Source organism: Sapajus apella, unplaced genomic scaffold (assembly GCF_009761245.1).
Source record: "Sapajus apella isolate SASKATOON/1434 unplaced genomic scaffold, GSC_monkey_1.0 scaffold58, whole genome shotgun sequence".
In the NCBI taxonomy this organism is placed as follows: Eukaryota; Metazoa; Chordata; class Mammalia; order Primates; family Cebidae; genus Sapajus; species Sapajus apella.
Window position 1 is genome coordinate 146,621 of NW_022436998.1, and position 19,925 is coordinate 166,545.

Sequence of the window (19,925 nt, forward strand, 5' to 3'; positions counted from 1 at the left end):
ACCCCTGTCTTTTCCCAGTATTTGTCCAACTGAAGCTAGTGGGGAAAGACCTCTCACCTTTGGATTCCCACAAGTGGAAAACTGTCAATCTGAGACCCCCAAGTTCCCCTACAAGTGGAAAAATGTGGAAGTGGCCTGGTTTGCAGTAGGAGAGGATGTGGTCAACACCCAAAGAAAAATGGTCAGAACTAAAAGGAGAGAACTCTGATGATGGCTCTTGGATTGCTGGATCCAATTGTGCCTAAAGTCAGATTTACCCTTAACGTTTTAATTACCAAACCAGCAAATATCTCGTAGAGGCTAATACACCTTACTGAATTAAAAGAACGGGGCTTTAAATTGATTACATATGTGGTATTTTATTACTTTATGTATTTTGCTAAAATTTTCTGAGGATAAGTGTGCTGTTAATCATTTTAGATAGTTTTGAAAATGCAGAAACGTTTAAAGAAAAAAAAAATCATCATTGGTGACGTCACGACGCCCGCGCCGCTGCGGTCGCCGCCGTCGCACGAGTCTTTCCTAGTAACCTGGGCAATAGCTGGTCAGGTACAATGGCTCACACCTGTAATCCCAGCATTTCGGGAAGCTGAGGCCGGTGGATCACCTGAGATCAGGAGTTCGAGACCAGGATGGCCAACATGTGGATGTTTCTAAGGATTGTCTTCAGTCATGGCCTTGGGAGTCTTGGGATTAAAGTGCTTTCGCATGGTCCACCCTGCCTTTCGAAATTACCTTGCTGCCTCAATCAGACCTGTTTCGGAAGTTACACTGAAGACAGTGCATGAAAGACAGCATGGCCATAGGCAATACGTGGCCTATCCAGCTGTATCAGTCCGCCATTTTGCTACCAAGAAAGCCAAAGCCAAAGGGAAAGGACAATCCCAAACCAGAGTGAATATTAACACTGCCTTGGTTGAAGATATAATCAACTTGGAAGAGGTGAATGAAGACATGAAGTCTGTGATAGAAGCACTCAAGGATAATTTCAATAAGACTCTCAATATAAGGACCTCACCAGGATCCCTTGACCAGATTGCTGTGGTAACTGCTGATGGGAAGCTTGCTTTAAACCAGATTAGCCAGATCTCCATGAAGGCGCCACAGCTGATTTTGGTGAATATGGCCAGCTTTCCAGAGTGTACAGCTGCAGCTATCAAGGCTATAAGAGAAAGTGGAATGAATCTGAACACAGAGGTGGAAGGGACACTAATTCGGGTACCCATTCCCCAAGTAACCAGAGAGCACAGAGAAATGCTGGTGACACTGGCCAAACAGAACACCAACAAGGCCAAAGACTCTTTACGGAAGGTTCGCACCAATGCAATGAACAAGCCGAAGAAGTCAAAGGATACAGTCTCGGAGGACACCATTAGGCTAATAGAGAAACAGATCAGCCAAATGGCTGATGACACAGTGGCAGAGCTGGAGAGGCATCTGGCAGTGAAGACCAAAGAACTCCTTGGATGAAAGTCTACTGGGGGCCAGCAATACTCCAGAGCCCAGTTTCTGGTGGATCCCATGGGTGGCACATTGGCACCTCTCTCCCTCCTCCATCCACACAGAAGGCTGTGACCATGCTGACAGAAGGCTGTCCTTGTGAGGCTCAGTCTTCCAGTGGAACACTCAGACTTGTTCATTCTCTTCCTCCCTCTGCTCTGGGCCTTCTGGCATGGGTGGCTCTCAGAAAAGATTTGCTGCTGGCAAAGGGCCTTTACTCAGGCATTTGCTTTGACTTGATGTCGCCAAGGGACTGAGGCCATTGGCAGACTTCATCCCACCTGCTCCTCATCTTAGGAGCTTCCTTTTCAAACAGGCTCTGTTCCCATTTTAAAACTCTGTTTGGGCTGATGTTGGCTGTCACCTGTGACTGGGCACTTACTAGAGGCCCATTTTCACCAAAAAATAAAATCTAAATAAATCGGAAAGAATAACAGCCAGAAAGGAGAGGAATAGAGTTGGTCTGGATTGATGATCACTAAGAATCTGTATGTAAAGCACCCAGAAGAGTAGTTTTGCCTATGAGTCATCTTCATACATGCTCTTTTCTCTGCTGGCATCCCTCTTCCCCTCCTTACCTGGCCAGTCCTGTTTATCTTCAGGCCTTGTCTTGGATAGCACATCCTCTGGAAGTCTTGCTTTCCCCTCTGACCTAGGACCCTCATTACTGGCTCTCATAGCACAGTCTACTGCTTTATATTAACTCTTAAGAACTCAGAACTTTGTATAATGCCTGGAGTATAGTAGGCAGTCATATGTTGAATTGTGAATAAATTGCACATAGTAGCTACCCAGCAAAAAAAAAAAAAAAAGAAAAAAATCATCATCATCCATATCCCCACTACCCAAAGTTACTGCTGTCTATACTTGGCATGCTTTTTTTTTCTATTTAATCCTTTTTTCTTTGTATACTTTTTATGAAGCAATGTCACTGTACTGTATGTTGTTTTATATTCTGTTTTTCTTTCTAATCACTATATTGTAAGTAGTTCAGCTTTCACTGTTTTATAAACTAGTCTCCAAATTGTTTATGTTTTTCTCTTAAAACTGTTCTTATTTTTTTAACTTTTGAAGACGAGGGCTAAGATGAGAGAGGGGAAGGGACTGGAAGAAAGATGAGATGCCAAGGAGAATACATGAGAAAAAGAAAAGAACGCAGAGGTGACCCCGCTTGCTTTCTTAGAAGTCCATATTTTATGCTGCCTGGTACCAGAGAAGATTTAAGGCACTGTTGTCCTTGTGGCCTTAGAACACCTCTCCAGGTTCTTTTTCAGTGGTGGTGGCTGCAGTGGCTGCTGTTATTCTGAGTGTCTGTGCCCCTGAGGCTGAGCCAGAGCCGGCTTCTGCAGGCTGCAATTCAAGATGGCCAATTCGCAATCCTAGCAAAATCAATCTATTGGAAACTAATGAGGCACAAATAGTTCATGCACTTTGAGGCTGATCTGCCAAATGAGATAAACAGGGCTCAATCAGCAGGGAAAATCAGTGATGCAAAAATTCATTTCAATCTAGCATTATTTCCCCCGGGATGCCCACGATATCACATTCTATTGTTTTGATGCTTCTGTGGCAATTCTTGTCTAAGCTTCTGTAGACCAGGCCAGGAGAACTCCCTCACTCAGGGTTTTATGCTTCCAGAGGCTGGTAAATGCCAAGATTTGGTGGCTAAGACTACGAGGTCTGGACAGCCAATATTTGCAAGAAGCAAAGGTTTTATGTTTTGTATATAACACTAACCTCTGTTTCTAAACCATCATCTGTATTAGGCAACGTAATTAGCAAATAACATGATTATTAACTTTGCAAGAGAGCAAATCACAAATGTATTAGAGCTAGTGCTCGACTTACGACCACGATTGGTTCCAACAGACTGGTCGTAACACGATTTGGTCGTAAGTTGAGTAGGCTATATGCACACGGAGATGGTAGTGCTGCCAGAAGCTGGTCCGCACTGTCGTATGCCCAGCTGGGCAACGTTTGCGCTGCCAGACACGGAGCAGTCGTGGCTAGCGATTGTGGTCGTAAAGTTGAATGGTCGTAAGTTGCATAGGTCATAAGTCTATCAATACCTGTATACTATTAATTCACACTTACAACACACAAAATATAGAGTAATATTTTTAAAATCCTATCATTTTTGTGCCACTAAGTTTATTTTTCCTTAAATGTTATACTAGCAAGATATGATCATTGCAAAAAATTTTAAAAGTACCGATAAGCAAAAATAAGTTGTCATCTCTATTATGTTTTATTTATTTATTTTTTATTTTTGGAGACAGAATCTCGCTCTGTCACCAGTCTGAAGAGCAGTGGCGTGATCTCAGTTCACTGCAACCTCTGCCTCCCAGGTTCAAGTGATTCTGGTGCCTCAGCCTCCCAAGTAGCTGTGATTACAGGCATGCACCACCACAGCCAGCTAATTTTTGTATTTTTAGTAGAGATGGGGTTTCATCATGTTGGCCAGGCTGGTCTCGAACTCCTGAGCTCAGGCAATCTGCTGCCTCGGCCTCCCGAAATACTGAGCTTATAGGTGTGAGCCACTGCACCCAGCCTCTATTATATATATTTTTAGAAACAGAGTTTCATTGTGTTGCTCAGGCTGGAGTGCAGTGGTGCGATCATAGCTCACTGCAGCCTTGAACTCCTGGGTGCAAGCAATCCTCCCACTCAGCCTGCAAAGAGCTGGGACTACAGGCTTGTGCAACTATGCCTGGCTAATTTTTTTTTTTTTTTTCTGTAGGCAAGAAGTCTTGCTATGTTGTCAGGCTGGTCTTGAACTCCTGGCTTTAAGTGATCCTCCAGCCTCAGCCTCCCAGAGTGCTAGGATTACAGGTATAAGCCACCATACCTGGCCCCTCATCTCTATTAAATTTTATTTATACATGTCAAATTTCTTTCCATGCAGAATTATTGAAAAAATAAGATCACGTGATTCATGCTGTTCTATAACCTACTTAAAAAAATTGTAATATAGCCGGGCGTGGTGGCTCACGCCTGTAAATCCCAGCACTTTGGGAGGCTGAGGCGGGTAGATCACGAGGTCAAGAGATCGAGACTATCCTGGCCAACATGGTGAAACCCCATCTCTACTAAAAACAAACATTAGCTGGGCATGGTGGCACATGCCTGTAGTCCCAGCTACTTGGGAGGCTGAGGCAGGAGAATTGCTTGAACCCAGGAGGCAAGATGCAGTGAGCCGAGATCCCACCACTGCACTCCAGCCTGATGCCTGCTGACAGAGTAAGACTCTGTCTAAAAAAAAAAAAAAAAAAAAAAAAAAAAATTGTAATATATTGGAGTTGCCTATTCCATAAAAAACAGGTCTTTTCTGCTGTCATAGTGTTGCTTTGATGGGTGAAGCCTCTGTTGATGCCCTGTATGTTTAGAAACCCACTTGCTTCTTGAGAGGCCTCATTAGATGATTTGGCTCAGAAAAGTGGGGAAGGAATCAGGAAACACCAAGTCTGATCCTAGATAAGGGGTGTCCTGCTGAAATTGGGGCCCAGGCAACAGGCCTGATCAGTCAGCTAGCTCCACCACAACCACTGGGGATAAATGTCCACCCACCTTCCTGTATGGGGTCATGAGGTTAAACCCAAGGATGACCAGCAAACTGAGGTTTGAGATCCAAGGCCCAGCCTAACCAAGAAGACTCAGAGTGGGGCCATGCTGGGGTCCTGTAGAACCTGTGGGGACTGTGAAATCATCGATCCTCTCCTTGAGAGTGAGGAATGAGTCAATTTATACCAGTCTCAGTGCCTGGTAGAGTTGAAATTCAATAAATATTTGTAGAATACAAGAATGATGGTTCTACTTCTTCCTAATCATCCTTCTAGTTTTGGCTCAGATATTATCTCCTCCAGGAAGCCTTCTCTAAGCAACACTCTTTTATTCATCATTTGTACCCTCATACTTGGATAAATGCTCTCCACTGAGACCCATTATACAACTTAACAATCAAAAGATGAATAATCCAGCTTAAAAAGGTGAAAGATTTGAATGGGCATATCTTCAGAGAAAATATACAAATGGCTAATAAGCTCATGAAAAGACACTCAACATCATTGATCATTAGAGAAATGCAAATCAAAACCGCAATAAGAAGCCAGGCATGGTGTTAAGTGCTTATAGTCCCAGCTACTCAGGAGGCTGAAGCAGGAGGATCACTTGAGGCCAGGAGTTCGAGGTTGCGATGTGCTAGGATTACATCTGAGAATAGTCATTGCACTCCAGCCTGGGCAGTTTAGAGAAACCCTGTCTTTAATAAAAACAAAAATAAAAAATCCAACTAACCAACCAACCAACCAGAATGAGCTACCACTTTATACCCACCAAGATGGCTATAATAAAAATTACATACAATAACAAGTATTGGTGGGGATTTGGAGAAATTGCAACACATACATTGCTGGTGTGAATGTAAAATGGTACAGCTGCTTTGGAAACCAGTCTGGCAGTACCTCAAAAACTTAAACACAGAGTTTCCATATGAGCCAGCAATTCCACTCCTAGGTATATATACAAGAAACTTGAAAACATATGTTTATACAAAGACTTGTACGTAAATGTTCATAGCAGCATTATTCATAACAGCTGAAAAGTAGAAATAACTCCAAATGTCTATCAGCTGAGGAACAGATAAACAAATTGTGCTATATACATACAATGAAATATTATTCAGCCATAAAAGGGGCAAAATACTGATACATGCTACAAGGATGAACCTTGAAAACATCATGCTGGCCAGGCGTGGTGGCTCACGCCTGTAATCTCAGCACTTTGGGAGGCTGAGGTGGGTGGATCAACTGAGGTCAGGGGTTCGAGACCAGCCTGGGCAACATGGTAAAACCCTGTCTCTACTAGAAATACAAAATTAGCCAGGCATGGTGGCGCGTGCCTGTAGTCCCAGCTATTTGGGTGGCTGAGGCAAGAGAATAACTTGAACCCAGGAGGTGGAGGTTGCAGTGAGCTGAGATTGTACTATTGCACTACAGTCTGGACAACCAAAGCAAAACTCTGTCTCAAAAACAAACAAACAAACAAACAAAAACATTATGCTAAATGATTGAGGCCAGATGCAGAAGGCCACATATTACATGATTCCATTTATATGAGATGTCTAGAATAGGCAAATCTATAGAGATGGAAAGTATATTAGTTATCACCAGGGATTAGGGGAAAAGGAAAATGGGGAGTGACTGCTGATAGATAGTACTTTTTAAGCATGTGGTGATGAAATATTTTAGAATTCGATTGTGGTGATGGTTGCACAATCTTATGACTATACTAAAAACCACTAGATTATATACTTTAAAAGGGTAAATTTCATGTATGTGAATTGTATCTCAAAAAAAGAGAAGAGTGTGTCTATTACATTGTCCTGTGATTGACTGTATATTTATTGGTCTACAGGATTGGGTCCTTATTTTCTGGTTCTCCAACACTGAGACCTGGAACACAGTAGGCACATGATGTTGGTGAACTGAAGAGTTTGAGAGTTCTTTTTCTATAATCCCAGGGCCACCCGTCTGGCTGCTCCCCACACTCTGAGAATTATTTGGGAGTTAGCAGCCCTAGTCCAGGTATTACATCCTCCAGAATCAAAGAGTGGGCCTCATTTACCCAGCAGCCTATGGTTTGTATACCAACCGGGGGAACCATGTTGTTTAATGTATTAAGCCTTGTCAACAGGGGCCACACCGAGTCCAAGTGAAGGGGCTGCCGCTGAGGGAGTCCTTACTTTGCTCCTGTTAGAGGATTCACTGTGAATAACGCTTCTTCTCTGGTGGAAGTAGCCTGGGCTGCAACACGTTCTGGAAACCTGGTTCTAGCATGCTGTCTGTTTCTGCTCCACTTCTACTTCAAGGTCAAATAAAGAGGTCCTTGGTTCTTTTGGCCTAAGGGAAGAGATAGGTATCTCTGTCCAATTCTCCCATCTACAAAGTCCAGTTGCTGTCACTCCCTTGGCTGTAGGACATGGTTCTTTTAGAATATCTCCTTTTTACAAACTAAGCCACATAATTAGGTAGGTCATGCAAGCATGTCTTAGATTTGTCCATTTAAAGAGGGCTCCAAACAACCCTGGAAACAGAGGACTTTCCCAGGCCTCCTCTGAGAGACAGCCTATGAACACCTGAATGAATCATTTGGTTCAGACAGTTGGGTGAGCAGGTGGTAAGATCCCTAAGGGGCATGGCCAGGTGACCAGAGATGGTTACTAAACTGCCCTTCAAGAAAGTGGGTTTAGGTAACTTTGCTTTGCTGAGAGGGGACAGAGAAAGCAAGTTCGGGAACAGGACAGACTTGCTGAGATAATGGAGAGGGGCTGATACCCAATGGGCGGTCCAGCGGCCTTCGCTTCTGCCTTCCTCCACTCCCCCAGCACTCCACATCTCCACTTGAGAAATGCTGAAGAAGTGGAATGAACCTTCCCAGGATATCCCTGGGACTTGATTTGGTCCTGTGTAATGAGTTCCCTCAGTGAACTCTTTTAATCACCTCTGATAAGCTTCCAGCAGCTTCCAGAACATCTGTTATTCTCTTAACACCATTGTTGTTGATTTTTTAACCTTGTTAGCGTTGTATTAGTGAGGCTAGCTGCTTGGTTTCTGAAGTTGCAGTGTTTTTCTCTCAGTCCATCAGGATGATCTCACTTTCTCTGGCTCTCTCCCAATTTCCCTGTGCCACCTTCTTCCTCTTCTCTCCCTCCTTATTCCTCCTCCCTGGCACCTCTCCTCATCTCTCCAGCCTCAATCACAATGCCTCTCTTAGAGTTATCAGCTGTATCTTCCAACCTAAAAATGGTTTTCTCAAGTAAACACTTCATTAATGTAATTATTTTAGAGTAGTGAGTCTTCTAAGGTAAACTCAGCATTTTCTAACCAATAAAGCCCCTGCCCCGGTCAGAAAAAAAAACCCTGATCTCTCAGCAGCTGCCTTCAGACTGGCACCTTGTCTTACCCTCTCCCAAACTGCAACCTTCCATTGACACAGTAGAAGTTGATAGAAGTGCATTCTGTACTTGTAATTTCTCTCAAAGGTGTATTGAGGTCAACTTCCTCCTCCCATCCCCCTCCCCCCCCCCCCCCCCGCTTCCTTTCTCCCCTCCCCTCCCCCCCCCCCCCCCCCCTCCCCCCTTCTCTCCCCCCCTCCCCTTCTTTCCCTTCCCTTCCCTCCCTCCCTCCTTTTCTCCCTCTCTCCTTCCCTTTCTTCCTTTTTCTTTTCTTCTTTTTTATAGGATTTTTCTCTGTTGCCCACGCTGGAGTGCAGTGATGTGATCATGGCTCACTGGAGGCTAGAACTTCTGGGCTCAAGTGATCCTCCTGTCTGAGCATCCTGAGTAGCTAGGACTACAGGTACACACCACCATGCTCAGCTAATATATATGTATTTTTTTGAGACACAGTCTCACTCTGTTGCCCAGACTGGAGTGCAGTGGCACGAACTCGGCTCACTGCAACCTCCGCTTCCTGGGTTCAAGCAATTCTCGTGCCTCAGCCTCCCAGGTAGCTAGGATTACAGGCACCTGCCACATTGCCTGGATAATTTTTGTATTTTTAGTAGAGATGATGCAACACCATGTTGCCCAGGCTGTTCTCAACTCCTGGCCTCAAGTGATCCACTCACCTCAGCCTCCCAAAGTGCTGAGATTATAGGTGTGAACCACATGCCTGGCCATGCCCAGTTAATATTTAAAAAATTTCTTAGCAGTGCAGTAATATAAAAAGAATTTTTTTTTTTTTTTTTGAGACGGAGTTTTTGCTCTTGTTAACCAGGCTGGAGTGCAATGGCGCGATCTCGGCTCACCGCAACCTCTGCCTCCTTGGTTCAGGCAATTCTCCTGCCTCAGCTTCCTGAGTAGCTGGGATTACAGGCATGTGCCACCATGCCCAGCTAATTTTTTGTATTTTTAGTAGAGACGGGGTTTCACCATGTTGACCAGGATGGTCTCGATCTCTTGACCTCATGATCCACCCGCCTCGGCCTCCCAAAGTGCTGGGATTACAGGCTTGAGCCACCGCGCCCGGCCCGGAAAAAGAATTTTTAAAAAAAGAATTAAAAAAAAAAAAGAAAAAAAAATTTCATTGGCCGGTCGTGGTGGCTCACGTCTGTAATCCCAGCACTTTGGGAGGCCGAGGTGGGCGGATCACAAGGTCAAGAGTTCGAGACCATCTTGGCCAACACGGCGAAACCCTGTCTCTACTAATACTACAAAAATTAGCTGGGCGTGGTGGTGAGCACCTGTAATCCCAGCTACTTGGGAGGCTGAGGTAGGAGAATTGCTTGAACCTGGGAGGCAGAGGTTGCAGTGAGCACAGATTGCCCCTTTCCATTCCAGCATGGTGACAGGGTGAGACCCTGTCTCAAAACAAAAAAAAATTTTTGTAGAGATGGAGTCTTGCTATATTGCCTAGACTGGTCTCAAACTCCTGACCTCAAGTGATCCTCCTCCCTCAGCCTTCCAAAGTGCTGAGATTATAGGAATGAGCCAATGTTGGCCAGGCCAACATTTTAAATGTCTTTATTTTGGCTACCTAATAGCATAAAACAATCTCCAAGCCAAACGTTGGATATTTTGTCAAATACAATACAATATTTGGGGTGTTATTTTGTTGTAGATGTTTTCCTCCAAGCAACAACACAAGACACACTGGAGCAAGTGCTTTTAGTTTGTTTGTTTTTTTTTTTTTGAGACGGAGTTTCGCTCTTGTTACCCAGGCTGGAGTGCAATGGCGCGATCTTGGCTCACCGCAACCTCTGCCTCCTGGGTTCAAGCAATTCTCCTGCCTCAGCCTCCCGAGTAGCTGGGACTACAGGCGTGCGCCACCACGCCCAGCTAATTTTTGTATTTTTAGTAGAGACGGGGTTTCACCATGTTGACCAGGACGGTCTCGATCTCTTGACCTCATGATCCACCCGCCTCAGTCTCCCAAAGTGCTGGGATTACAAGCGTGAGCCACCGCGCCCGGCCTTAGTTTGTTTTTATTATCTTTTAGAGACAGTGTGTTGCTCTGTTACCCAGGCTTGAGTGCAGTGCTGCAATCATAGCTTACTGTAATCTCAAACTCCTGGGCTCAGTGACCTCCCACCTCAGCTTCCCAAAGCAGTGGGATTACAGAGGTGCACCAGTGTGTCAGCCATAGCAAGTGTTTATAGATTGATAAACAGAGGCTCTCCGACTAGAGTCCTGGGGTTACTCATACTCATCCCAGCCCCGCTTTCCAGGCACAGCAATCCCTACTTAACCTCTGGTTTTCTACCTGGCCCCATAGACTTCTTTTGACCGACCTCCACCATTTCTCCAAACGTCCCTAAAGCATCATCCAGTAGCATTGACCTCTAAGGAATGTGGAATTCTTGGCTCAGGCATTCCATCATCTTCAAATCAGGTCTGTGCCCTGAGGCACACGTGTATAGATTTGCTTTTTGCTCAGTAATTAATCAGTAAGAAACAAGACAATCAGTTATTTAAGGAGTTTTGCTCTTTCTTGCTTTACTTTTCTGTAAGATACTACAGAGGCATTAGACAAAAATCATCAAGGGGTTTTTGGTGATACAGCAGCAAAACTCTTTGATTCATAAATCCCTTTCTCTCACTTGATTTTCTTCTTTTCTCCTGGTGTTCTCCAGCATGGTATTTCTGAAAATGACTATGGTCAGTATTTTGGGTAACTGGAAAAACAACTAACCAAAACCAACGTATTCTAAGAAGGCATCTTTCTCAACACTGCCTCCTAGTAATGTTAAAATAACATTCACTTACTGATGCCTATGTGTGTCAGGCAATGCCTAAGCATGATTTGCTCTTTAGCTTGCAAGTAAACCTACAGAGGGTTTTGTTTTCTCCAGGTTAGAGATGAGAGAAGACTGTACACTAGGCACTGGAGCCAGGGTTCTGCCAGGTGTCTCTGGAGCCCACAGCCTTAACCGCTATGCTACTGCCAGCCCCAGAGTCTCCAGGTTATTTCCCTCTCCCAGTTTGTGTGGCTCTGTAGATGAAGTAAAGGCCGATGACTCTGGACTGTCCTCTGAAAAATCCTGCTCCCTCCTTTCCTAATTCCTCACACTTACGACCTGCTTGGGGGATGCTTCCCACAGCATGTTTACGATCCTGGTTTGTGTGCACGACTCTCTGCCTGATATCTTTATTTCTCTCCAACAGCGGAAGGACTGCTGGGAATAATCTGATACACATGAAGAGAAAACGAGGAGTTACTAATAAGATTAAATTAAACTTAAGCATATTTTAAACAGTGTGTAAAACACAGGACTAAGCACTGTTTGAGATGAGCAGACACAAGGCACGACCTCATGGAATTTACAATCTGCTGGGGAGAGGAAATGAGGGATAAGACTACACATAGATATCCAGGAGTTTATGCCAAATATGGGAAGTTCCATGAGAAAGGAAGAAATGAAGCCCTATATAGGGCTGGAAGGCAAAAGCCCTCCCGTTTCCCTGGGGATCCAGGTTTAAGAGAAATGGTGGGGACTGAGACTGGAGAACGGGAAGTTTTACTCAAGGCTCAGTCACTGATGCACTGACAAGACCTTGGGGTTCACCCTCCCAGGACAGGTTACATAATTTACAGGGCTCAGTTCAAAAATGAAAGGCAGGGCTCTTTGTTCAAAAGTGAAACATTTCAAGATGGTGAGAGCAGAGCTTGTAATCAAGTGTGAGGCCCTCCTCAGCACAGGCTGCATGCCCACGGGGCTGGCCCTGCCCAGAGGAACCTCCCTGGGCCTCTGCTTCCTTATGGCTCACCTTTGGGAAGTAGGGAGCAAGTCTCTCTCTCACCATCCTGTAGCCAGCACCTAGCTCAGGACCTGCTGCCCAGATGAATTCATGAGTCACTGGAGATAGGATGAATGGACATGATTACACCTGACAATTTCCTGGGCTGCTTTCATTGTTAAGACGTTGAAAGACTGGCTGGGCACGGGGGCTCATGCCTGTAATTCCAACACTTGGGGAGGCTGAGGAGGGCAGATCATTTGAGTCCAGGAGTTCGAGACCAGCCTGGTAAAATAGTGAAACTTGTCTCTACCAAAAATACAGAAAATTACCTGGCCACAGTGGTGCGTGCCTGTAGTCCTAGCTACTTGGGAGGGTAAGGCAGGAGGATCCCTTGAGCCCTGAGGGTCAAGGCTGCAGTGAGTCAAGATTGCGCCATTGCACTCCAGCCTGGGTGACAGGAGTGAGTTAAACCCTGTCTCAAAAACAGAAACAAAACCAAAAACAACCCATTGAAAGACCATGACTCTGAACATTTCTTGGAGGAGACATCTGAGATGAGTCCTGAAGGACAGTAGGATTTTTCTTTCTGTTTTCCTCACTTTCCTTCTCTCTTGACTTTGTGCTATTTTTCCATTTCTTTCATAAATCCTAATGGCAATGTTTTATGCCTTACAGTGAGACATGCAGCAGTCACACAGGCTGGAAACAGCAGAGAAGTTCAATATTTGAGGGATGCCTCCCTTAAGATTCCTTGAGATGGTATAGATGAAATCTTCATTGATAAAGTCTTGTTTTTGGTATTCAAATTATTTTGTTTTATTTTCATTGGACAAGTTGGTGGTAGATGTTTATGAAGAAAAAAATCAGAAGACTATAGATTAGCAAAAATAATTACTTGCAATCCCATAAGAATATGGGATTGTAGTATAAAACCAGTTTTCAACTTTTTTTTCCATTCTATAATATGAGCATCCTTTTTTTTTTTTTTTTTTTTTTTTTTTAAGATGGAGACTTATTCTGTCACCCAGGCTGGAGTGCAGTGGCACTGTCTTAGCTCACTGCAACCTCTGCCTCCTAGGCTCAAGTGATTCTCTTGCCTCAGCCTCCCAAGTAGCTAGGACCACAGGCATGCACCACCATGCCTGGCTAATTTTGTATTTTTTACTAGAGATGGAGGTTCACCATGTTTCCCAGGCTGGTCTTGAACTCCTGAGCTCAGGTGATCCACCCCTGCCCACCTTGGCCTCCCAAAGTGCTGGGATTATAGGCATAAGCCACCGAGCCCAGCCTATTATAAGCATCTTTATGTGTCAATAAACCTCTTCATTTTTGTAGCCATTAATATATGATATTCTGTCCTATGGTTGCACTGTCATTAACAAATGAACTCAAATTGGATATTTGAATTCTTTTGATTTTTTTTTTTTTTTGGCTATTCTAAAATGGTGTTGCCCTGAATTTCATGGGTAAGTACATAGTCTCTCTACCCTTTGTTTTCCACCTGTGTGGATAACCTCAGGATAACGATACTACTCCCACCTGGGGTTGTATGGTGGCTGTGAGTTAACACATATAAAGCTCTTAGCACAAGTACAGTACAGTGCATAGTAGCCTAGACATGCTTAATAAATATTAGCTGTTTTACTTTATAGCCCAGAGAAAGCTGTCTTAACGCAGATTGCGGAGTAAATAAATAGGAGAGCCCCGGAAGTGTTCTTTGCAAACCTGCAGGATGAGGTGCAGGTAGAAGGTGTGGGCTGGGGGCTCCCTAGGTTGAGTAGTTCCCCAGTGTTTTCTTATTTATAGAATAAGCTTCCAGATGGCTAGGAGTCTTCTATTGTTTTTTTTAATACACAGTAGAGGATACCAGGTGGTCACCAAAGACTTGTCACTGTTCCCTGACATTTAAGAATCTTTGCTGATGAGTTTCCGATCAGCCTGTGCAGTCATCAAGGCCAGTTTTTACCCTGCCACCCACAGCCTGTTCACTGAGAATAATGTGCTCTGGCTGAAGATTTTTGCAAGGGCAGTTGACAAACATCAGTTGTGCTCAGCCCAAGGGGCGACTGTCTTATCTTCAGGGATGCGGGAACACGGGCATGGAGGGAGCAAGTTCTAGACCAGTACTTGCTGGCTCTGCGACCTTGCGCCAGCAGTTTCCTCACTCCGATCCCTGCCTTTGTTTCCTTTTCTGTAACTCTGAGGGGGACTAGAGGAGCTCAGAATGGTATAGCACAGTGGCTAGCTCTGAACCCCATCCAACTTCCCTCCACTTGCAACGACCCTGTTGCATTGTATTCACTCTACTTTTCACATTGCAGAGGATCTTATTTACTTGTTTGCCACTAAAATGGAAGCTTCCTGAAGGAGGAGGCCTTGCCTGTCTTGTTCTCTGCAGTTAACACCAGGGTCCAGCACTGCCACAGAGCCTCTAAAAATATGTGTGTCGCATGAGTGAAACCTCAGAGCCTGGGTTCAAATCCTGATTGCACCACTTGCCGTATGACCTCGGACAAACCACTTAAACTACACCTCAGTGTTCTCGCTTAAAAATAGTAATTATTTTCAGTTTTCCCACTTGAAAAATATGAATTAGTAATCGTTCCTCTCTTATCAGGTGGAGAGGATCAAATGAGGAAATATCCAGGAAGCATTAAGCACATTGGCTGGTACAGAGCACACTAATGATAACAGGAAACGTTTATGTAGCACGACAGCCAGGCACTGATCTAAACGCATCACGTATGTTAACTATGTTAATCTTCACTAGATTTTACGAAATCGGTACTATTATGCCATTTTACTGATGGGTAAACTGAGGTCCAGGGACTAAGTAACTTATCGCTGTCATTTTACATCTAAGGCTCCTTCCAAGCTCTCCGTGGGCGAACCCTCTTGAAGGACCAGAAGGCGCGCCGGGCCAGCGTCCGGTCCAGTCCGCGGCCTGGCCAGGATGGAAAGGGTTACTCGGCCCGCGCGCGCGTTACCGGCGGGCTCACAAAGCCGGCAGACCCCAGCCGGGCGCCGGACGCTTCCTTGCCTCCCATCCGCGCACACGCCCCTTCCTGTCACGGCTGGGCCCGGCCCCACCCCCTGGCGCCGCCAGCGGGCCGGGAGCTGCCAGAGTGGACGATTCCAGAGGCATGCTAATGAGGGGGCGGGCGCCGCAGCCCATTGGCTGTCCGCGGAGTGTCGGTGAAGTCAGCTCCGAGTCCCAGAAAAACAGAGCGGGGCCAGCTGCAGCGTGGAGTGCGAGAGGGGCGGACGCGCGCAGCCCGCCCGCCCGGCGACCAGCAAGGTAAGCCAGCGCCCGCCCGTCAGCGCTCGCCCGCTCGGCGGCGGCAGCGCCGGGGGTGTGCGCTGCCAGGCGCCCCGCGGGCGGCGCCTTTGTTCCGCGCTCTAAGGAGGCGCATTTAAAGGGCCAGCTGTTGGAGGGACCTGGGGGACCCCCCTCCCCCAGAGCATCCCCCGATGGGCACGGGGAAAGCGGCGGTCGCCCGCTGCCGAACCGTCCATCCTGCCTGCTCGGCGGATCCCGTCTTTCCAGGAAAGTTCCCTAGGGTGCGGAGGATATGAGGGCTTCCAGGGGTGGGTGTTTTTTTTTTTTTTTTTTTTTTTTGGTGGGCGGGGGGTAGTGCGATCATGGCCTCTGCTAGGAGAGACTGTCCTCCCGTCTCAGGGTGGCTGCAGTGTGGGTGGGTGGAAGAGACATCAAAGCCCGGATGGGTTTGTGCTGTAAAGTGAAACTACCGAGGAGGGGCACCTCTGCAGAAGCCAGAGGAAGGCGGAGGGAGCGAGCGGCAGGATGGAGGCATCTCAGGTGTGTTCATTCATCAGCATCCCCGGGAGAGGGCGGCGGGAGGGGCGCGAGGACGCCGCGGCTGGCTGGACCCGCCTGAATGAACCGGGACAAGTGTGCGCCGGGGACACCGCGCCTGCCCGTGCCGCCCGTGCCCCTTCCTCTCCCCGAGTAGCTGACAGCATCTTGCTAGGCAGCTCGTCACCGACATGGACAGCAAGCAAGTCCTTTCTCCGAATTCCCCGGGCATCCCCCACTCTCACCTCCCTGCTTTTCTACGTGGCTTCCTAGATACGCGGTAGCGCCATTCAAGATAGAGGGAAAGAGGCTTGAAGTCATTATGTTTCCTTCATGGGGGAATGTGCTGTCGAATTCTGCATCCCCATGCATCCGCTGTCGTAAGATGGCTTTGAAATTCACCAGTGCATGCTTACAACAGGCAGACAAGAATTTATTACGCTATTACATTGCTACATAAAAGCAGAAGGGATCCCACTGAGCGTGGCTCGTTTTATCCAGTCCCCGGGTTTTCCCAGTATGTTCTGGGCGAGCCTTTGGATTTTTGTTTTAAATACTGAGCGCTGGATGCCCCTGTTGTCACAGAGCCGACCTGCTGAAATTGCTGGAATTGGTTTCACCGTCAATAGGAGGGAGGTTCATCTAGAGACATCATGGAACCTATCTGGCATGTCAGGCCTCTGACTCCATCTCTCCCCTCAACAGCCCCCCGCCCCCCGCGCCCTTTTTCCTCTCTTAAGGGGAGGCTGGGGACGGATTGGCTGCCTTCACTCTCCTTGTGTTTTGAGCTCCTCTGCTTAGATTCAATTCTGTGTTTTTGGTTGGAAAGGTAGCTTGGTGGTGATCGAAAAGAGGAGGGTTGGATTAAAAGTTCGGTGGGCAGCAGAGGGGTCAGCGGCATCAATGATAGAAAACAGATGACGGACATATCTCCAGCCTTCAGACACAGACGAGGTAGATGGCTGTCTTCCGAGTGAGGGTGTTTGGGGCTGTGAGGGGGAAGGGTGGAGGAAGAGGATGCCTCCTGCAGTTTTCTGCCCTGCCCTCTGGATGCTGCTTTAAATAGCCCCTTGCCAACCAAGCTCTGATGTCTTCTTCTTGGCCTGAGGGGAAAAGAGGGAAGGATTGGTTTGTTGGTACCTTTGCCCTAGGCACTGTTGGAGCAGATGGTTAGGAAAGGGTTAGTTCCCCAGGGGTGTCAGTTTCTCAGCTGGAGGGCCCTGAGACCACTCCTTTGGCGACTTCCCTGCAGGGAAATAGCAACTGAAATGAAGTGCCGTCTACCCTCTGGGGTAAAGAGATGGGAGGGTATTATCTTGTGGACGATACCCACTGTTGACCCTTTCCTTTTCCTACCTGCTTTCATTTGTTGTAGTTGGAGAGTTTCTGTAAACTTTTCAGAAGAGATTGGGCATATTGGGGAGTGGGTAGGAGTTATGGGAAAGGATGAGCAAATGCTTCTTCCTGGCAGAACAAAGCACTGTTCAGCTGTTCCTCTCTTTCCCCTTCTCTAAAATAGAGTTCAATACAGATAGCAGAGTCTAGGGTTTTCTTTGCAAAGAATGAAAGGGCAGGGCCCAGGAAAGAAAGCTTTTATTGTGCAGCATTGATAATCATCAGATCATCCAAACTTATCTCCGGACCCCTCCCTGGATGTGGAGATAGATTTGCTGTAGAGGGCACTCCATGGTAGGATTTGACCTGTCTGTAGGAGAAAGGCAGGGATGGTTTCCAAAAGCTTTGGTGGAAGAGAGCTCTAGACCAGAGGCAGGTCAGCTGGCTTTGATCCTGGCCACTAATCTTTGGGCTTTGGGCTAGTGGTTTCTGCTCTCTGGGCCTGTATCCTTGCTGATGAAGTGGAGGACGTTAGAGCAGAGGGTCTTCCAGGTTTCCTGACAACTCTACTGTTCTTAGAGTCACAGTTTGTGATGGCATTTTTCGGTTCTTGTTTGCTAAACTGATATTATATTCCAAGTATTGCACAATGGCATGAAAAAAGCATTCTAGAACTCAGGCTTCTGTTGGACTCACATCTACCTTTTCCTTCATTGTGTGATTTGTGAGGTTTTACTGTACATAAATAATTCCGAGCTAGAATGGCCCAGAGTGAGAGGCACAGACCCCAGAGTGAGTGGCTGTCTGTGGGTGATGAGGGTGAGATGACAGATTGCTGAGGAAAGGGAGTTTCTGTAATTTGTTCTCTTTCCCTGTGGATGTTTAACTTGCTGGGTTATTTTTGGTTATACAGGTGAACGTTTACCTATCTAGAAGATGAGAGTTGTAAAAGACCTCTGTGATTGCCATGTTCCGCCACCCAACTCACTGAGGAATTTGAAGGGGTGGGAGGTTTGGCCACTGTTTCAAGGTCGCACAGCTGGCAAGGCGTGGAGCTGGGGTGGGAACTCAGATGGATAGATTGTAGATCTTGGTGGGAACTCAGGTGGATAGATTGTAGATCTTGTTTTCTAGATGTATCTGGGTTGTTTATTTATTTATTTTTATTTTTGGTGGTGGTTGTTATTTTGAAACAGGGTCTCACTCTGTCACCCAGGCTGGAGTGCAGTGGCATAATCATGGCTCACTGTGGCCTCAACCTCCTGTGCCCAGGCAGTCCTCCTACCTTAGCTTCTCAAGGTAGGAGGACTGCCTGGGCACAGGAGGTCAAGGGACCACAGGCACGCACTACCACACCCAGCTAATTTTTGTGCTTTTTGTACAGGGTTTTGCCATGTTGCCCAGGCTGGTCTCAAACTCCAGGACTCAAGCGATCTGCCTGCATCAGCCTTCCAGCATGCTGGAGTTCTAGGCTTGAGCCATTGTGCCTGGCCTATATGTATCTGCTAAGGCCCCGCTTCCTCTGAGAGAATTGATTCTAAGATGGAATAGGGAAACATGGGAGGAAATAGGAGCACAGGAAGAGAGAGGCTGGAGAAGCAGACAAGAGAAAATAGTAGGCTGGGGACAGGTTATAGGGGGAAGGGAAAAACACAGAAACCAAGCTTGAAGGAGAAAAGGATGGCACTTGAAAGGGGGAGGCTCTATTGTCTCTGAAAGAGCTGAGCTCTTCTGCAGCCCTTGGGTGAAGTGAGGAGAGGTTTGGTAGACTAGGGTTGGGGGTGGGGTGGGGGGTGTGGACTGAGACTCACTTGGAATCTCCTTGGGATCACTCCTGTTGACCCTCAGATTACAGTGTGGTGGAGGCTGCTTAGTTTCAGGGCCAACTGAGGCCTTTAGATCCATGGGAGCATGCAGAACGTGGACATGTGGGAAGTCAGGTGTGCGAGTGGTGATGCTGGCTGATGCCGAGGTGGGACTGGGTTCTGCTCAAGTCCAAGTTTTTTTGTAAATGCAAAGCTCAAAACACTTTTCCACGATTTCTTTTCAGTGCAAGCAGCATTTTCTTCTCTGAATGTTTTATGAGATAGTGTTTCATGTACTCCCTTTTCAGAGGAGACACTTGGAGATGAATGATTTACTGAATTGTGGCTCATTTGGGGGAGATTCTGGCTTGTGACCTAAGCTAAGCTTCAGAATGTTTCAATGAGCAATTAAAGAGCTATGAACAGAGGCTGGGTGTGGTGGCTCAAGCCTGTAATCCCAGCACTTTGGGAGGCCGAGGCGGGTGGATCACGAGGTCAAGAGATCAAGACCATCCTGGTCAACATGGTGAAACCCCATCTCTACTAAAAATACAAAAAATGAGCTGGGCATGGTGGTGCATGCCTGTAATCCTAGCTACTCAGGAGGCTGAGGCAGGAGAATTGCCTGAACCCAGGAGGCGGAGGTTGCGGTGAGCCGAGATCGCGCCATTGCACTCCAGCCTGGGTAACATGAGTGAAACTCCGTCTCAAAAAAAAAAAAAAAAAAAAA

At 46.6% G+C, this 19,925-nt stretch overlaps 2 protein-coding genes and 1 long non-coding RNA gene across 30 annotated transcripts in view; 2 read left to right on the forward strand and 1 right to left on the reverse strand.

Moving 5' to 3' along the window:
• Positions 1 to 470: 470 nt before the first annotated feature.
• LOC116528278 (ribosome-recycling factor, mitochondrial-like) lies at positions 471 to 1,947 on the forward strand. Of its 2 annotated transcripts, none has more exons than XM_032245486.1 (2): positions 471 to 544; positions 645 to 1,947. In XM_032245486.1, exon 2 carries the CDS (start codon positions 673 to 675, stop codon positions 1,468 to 1,470), a length of 798 nt encoding a protein of 265 aa, XP_032101377.1. In that variant the 5' UTR covers positions 471 to 544; positions 645 to 672; the 3' UTR covers positions 1,471 to 1,947. The 2 variants fall into 2 exon arrangements, with proteins under 2 accessions (XP_032101377.1, XP_032101378.1); XM_032245487.1 differs by having other exon boundaries at positions 473 to 544; positions 866 to 1,947.
• Positions 1,948 to 4,202: 2,255 nt separating this feature from the next.
• The window catches only part of LOC116528280, a 24,442-nt gene continuing 8,719 nt past the window's right edge, over positions 4,203 to 19,925 (reverse strand). Inside the window, exons 2-3 of the long non-coding RNA XR_004258963.1 lie at positions 9,164 to 9,170; positions 4,203 to 4,214 (exon numbers count right to left, since the gene is read on the reverse strand). This is a non-coding gene — a long non-coding RNA (uncharacterized LOC116528280). The remainder of the gene's footprint in view (positions 4,215 to 9,163; positions 9,171 to 19,925) is intronic.
• The window catches only part of SORBS1 (sorbin and SH3 domain containing 1), a 253,867-nt gene continuing 249,349 nt past the window's right edge, over positions 15,408 to 19,925 (forward strand). For 5 of the 27 annotated variants that reach the window (XM_032245434.1, XM_032245433.1, XM_032245439.1 and 2 more), the window contains exon 1: positions 15,408 to 15,536. Coding sequence is in view for 6 of the 27 variants with exons in the window: in XM_032245443.1 (XP_032101334.1) it covers positions 16,044 to 16,058 (15 nt within the window). In the remaining 21 variants the exon portion in view is untranslated. Of the gene's footprint in view, positions 15,537 to 15,590; positions 16,059 to 19,925 lie in introns of those variants that run through there. The other 22 variants (XM_032245475.1, XM_032245473.1, XM_032245474.1 and 19 more) reach the window with 12 other exon arrangements.

Bases quoted from the DNA above. Each gene is read 5' to 3' on its own strand.
- LOC116528278 (XM_032245486.1), top strand. From the start codon at position 673: ATGGCCTTGGGAGTCTTGGGATTAAAGTGCTTTCGCATGGTCCACCCT.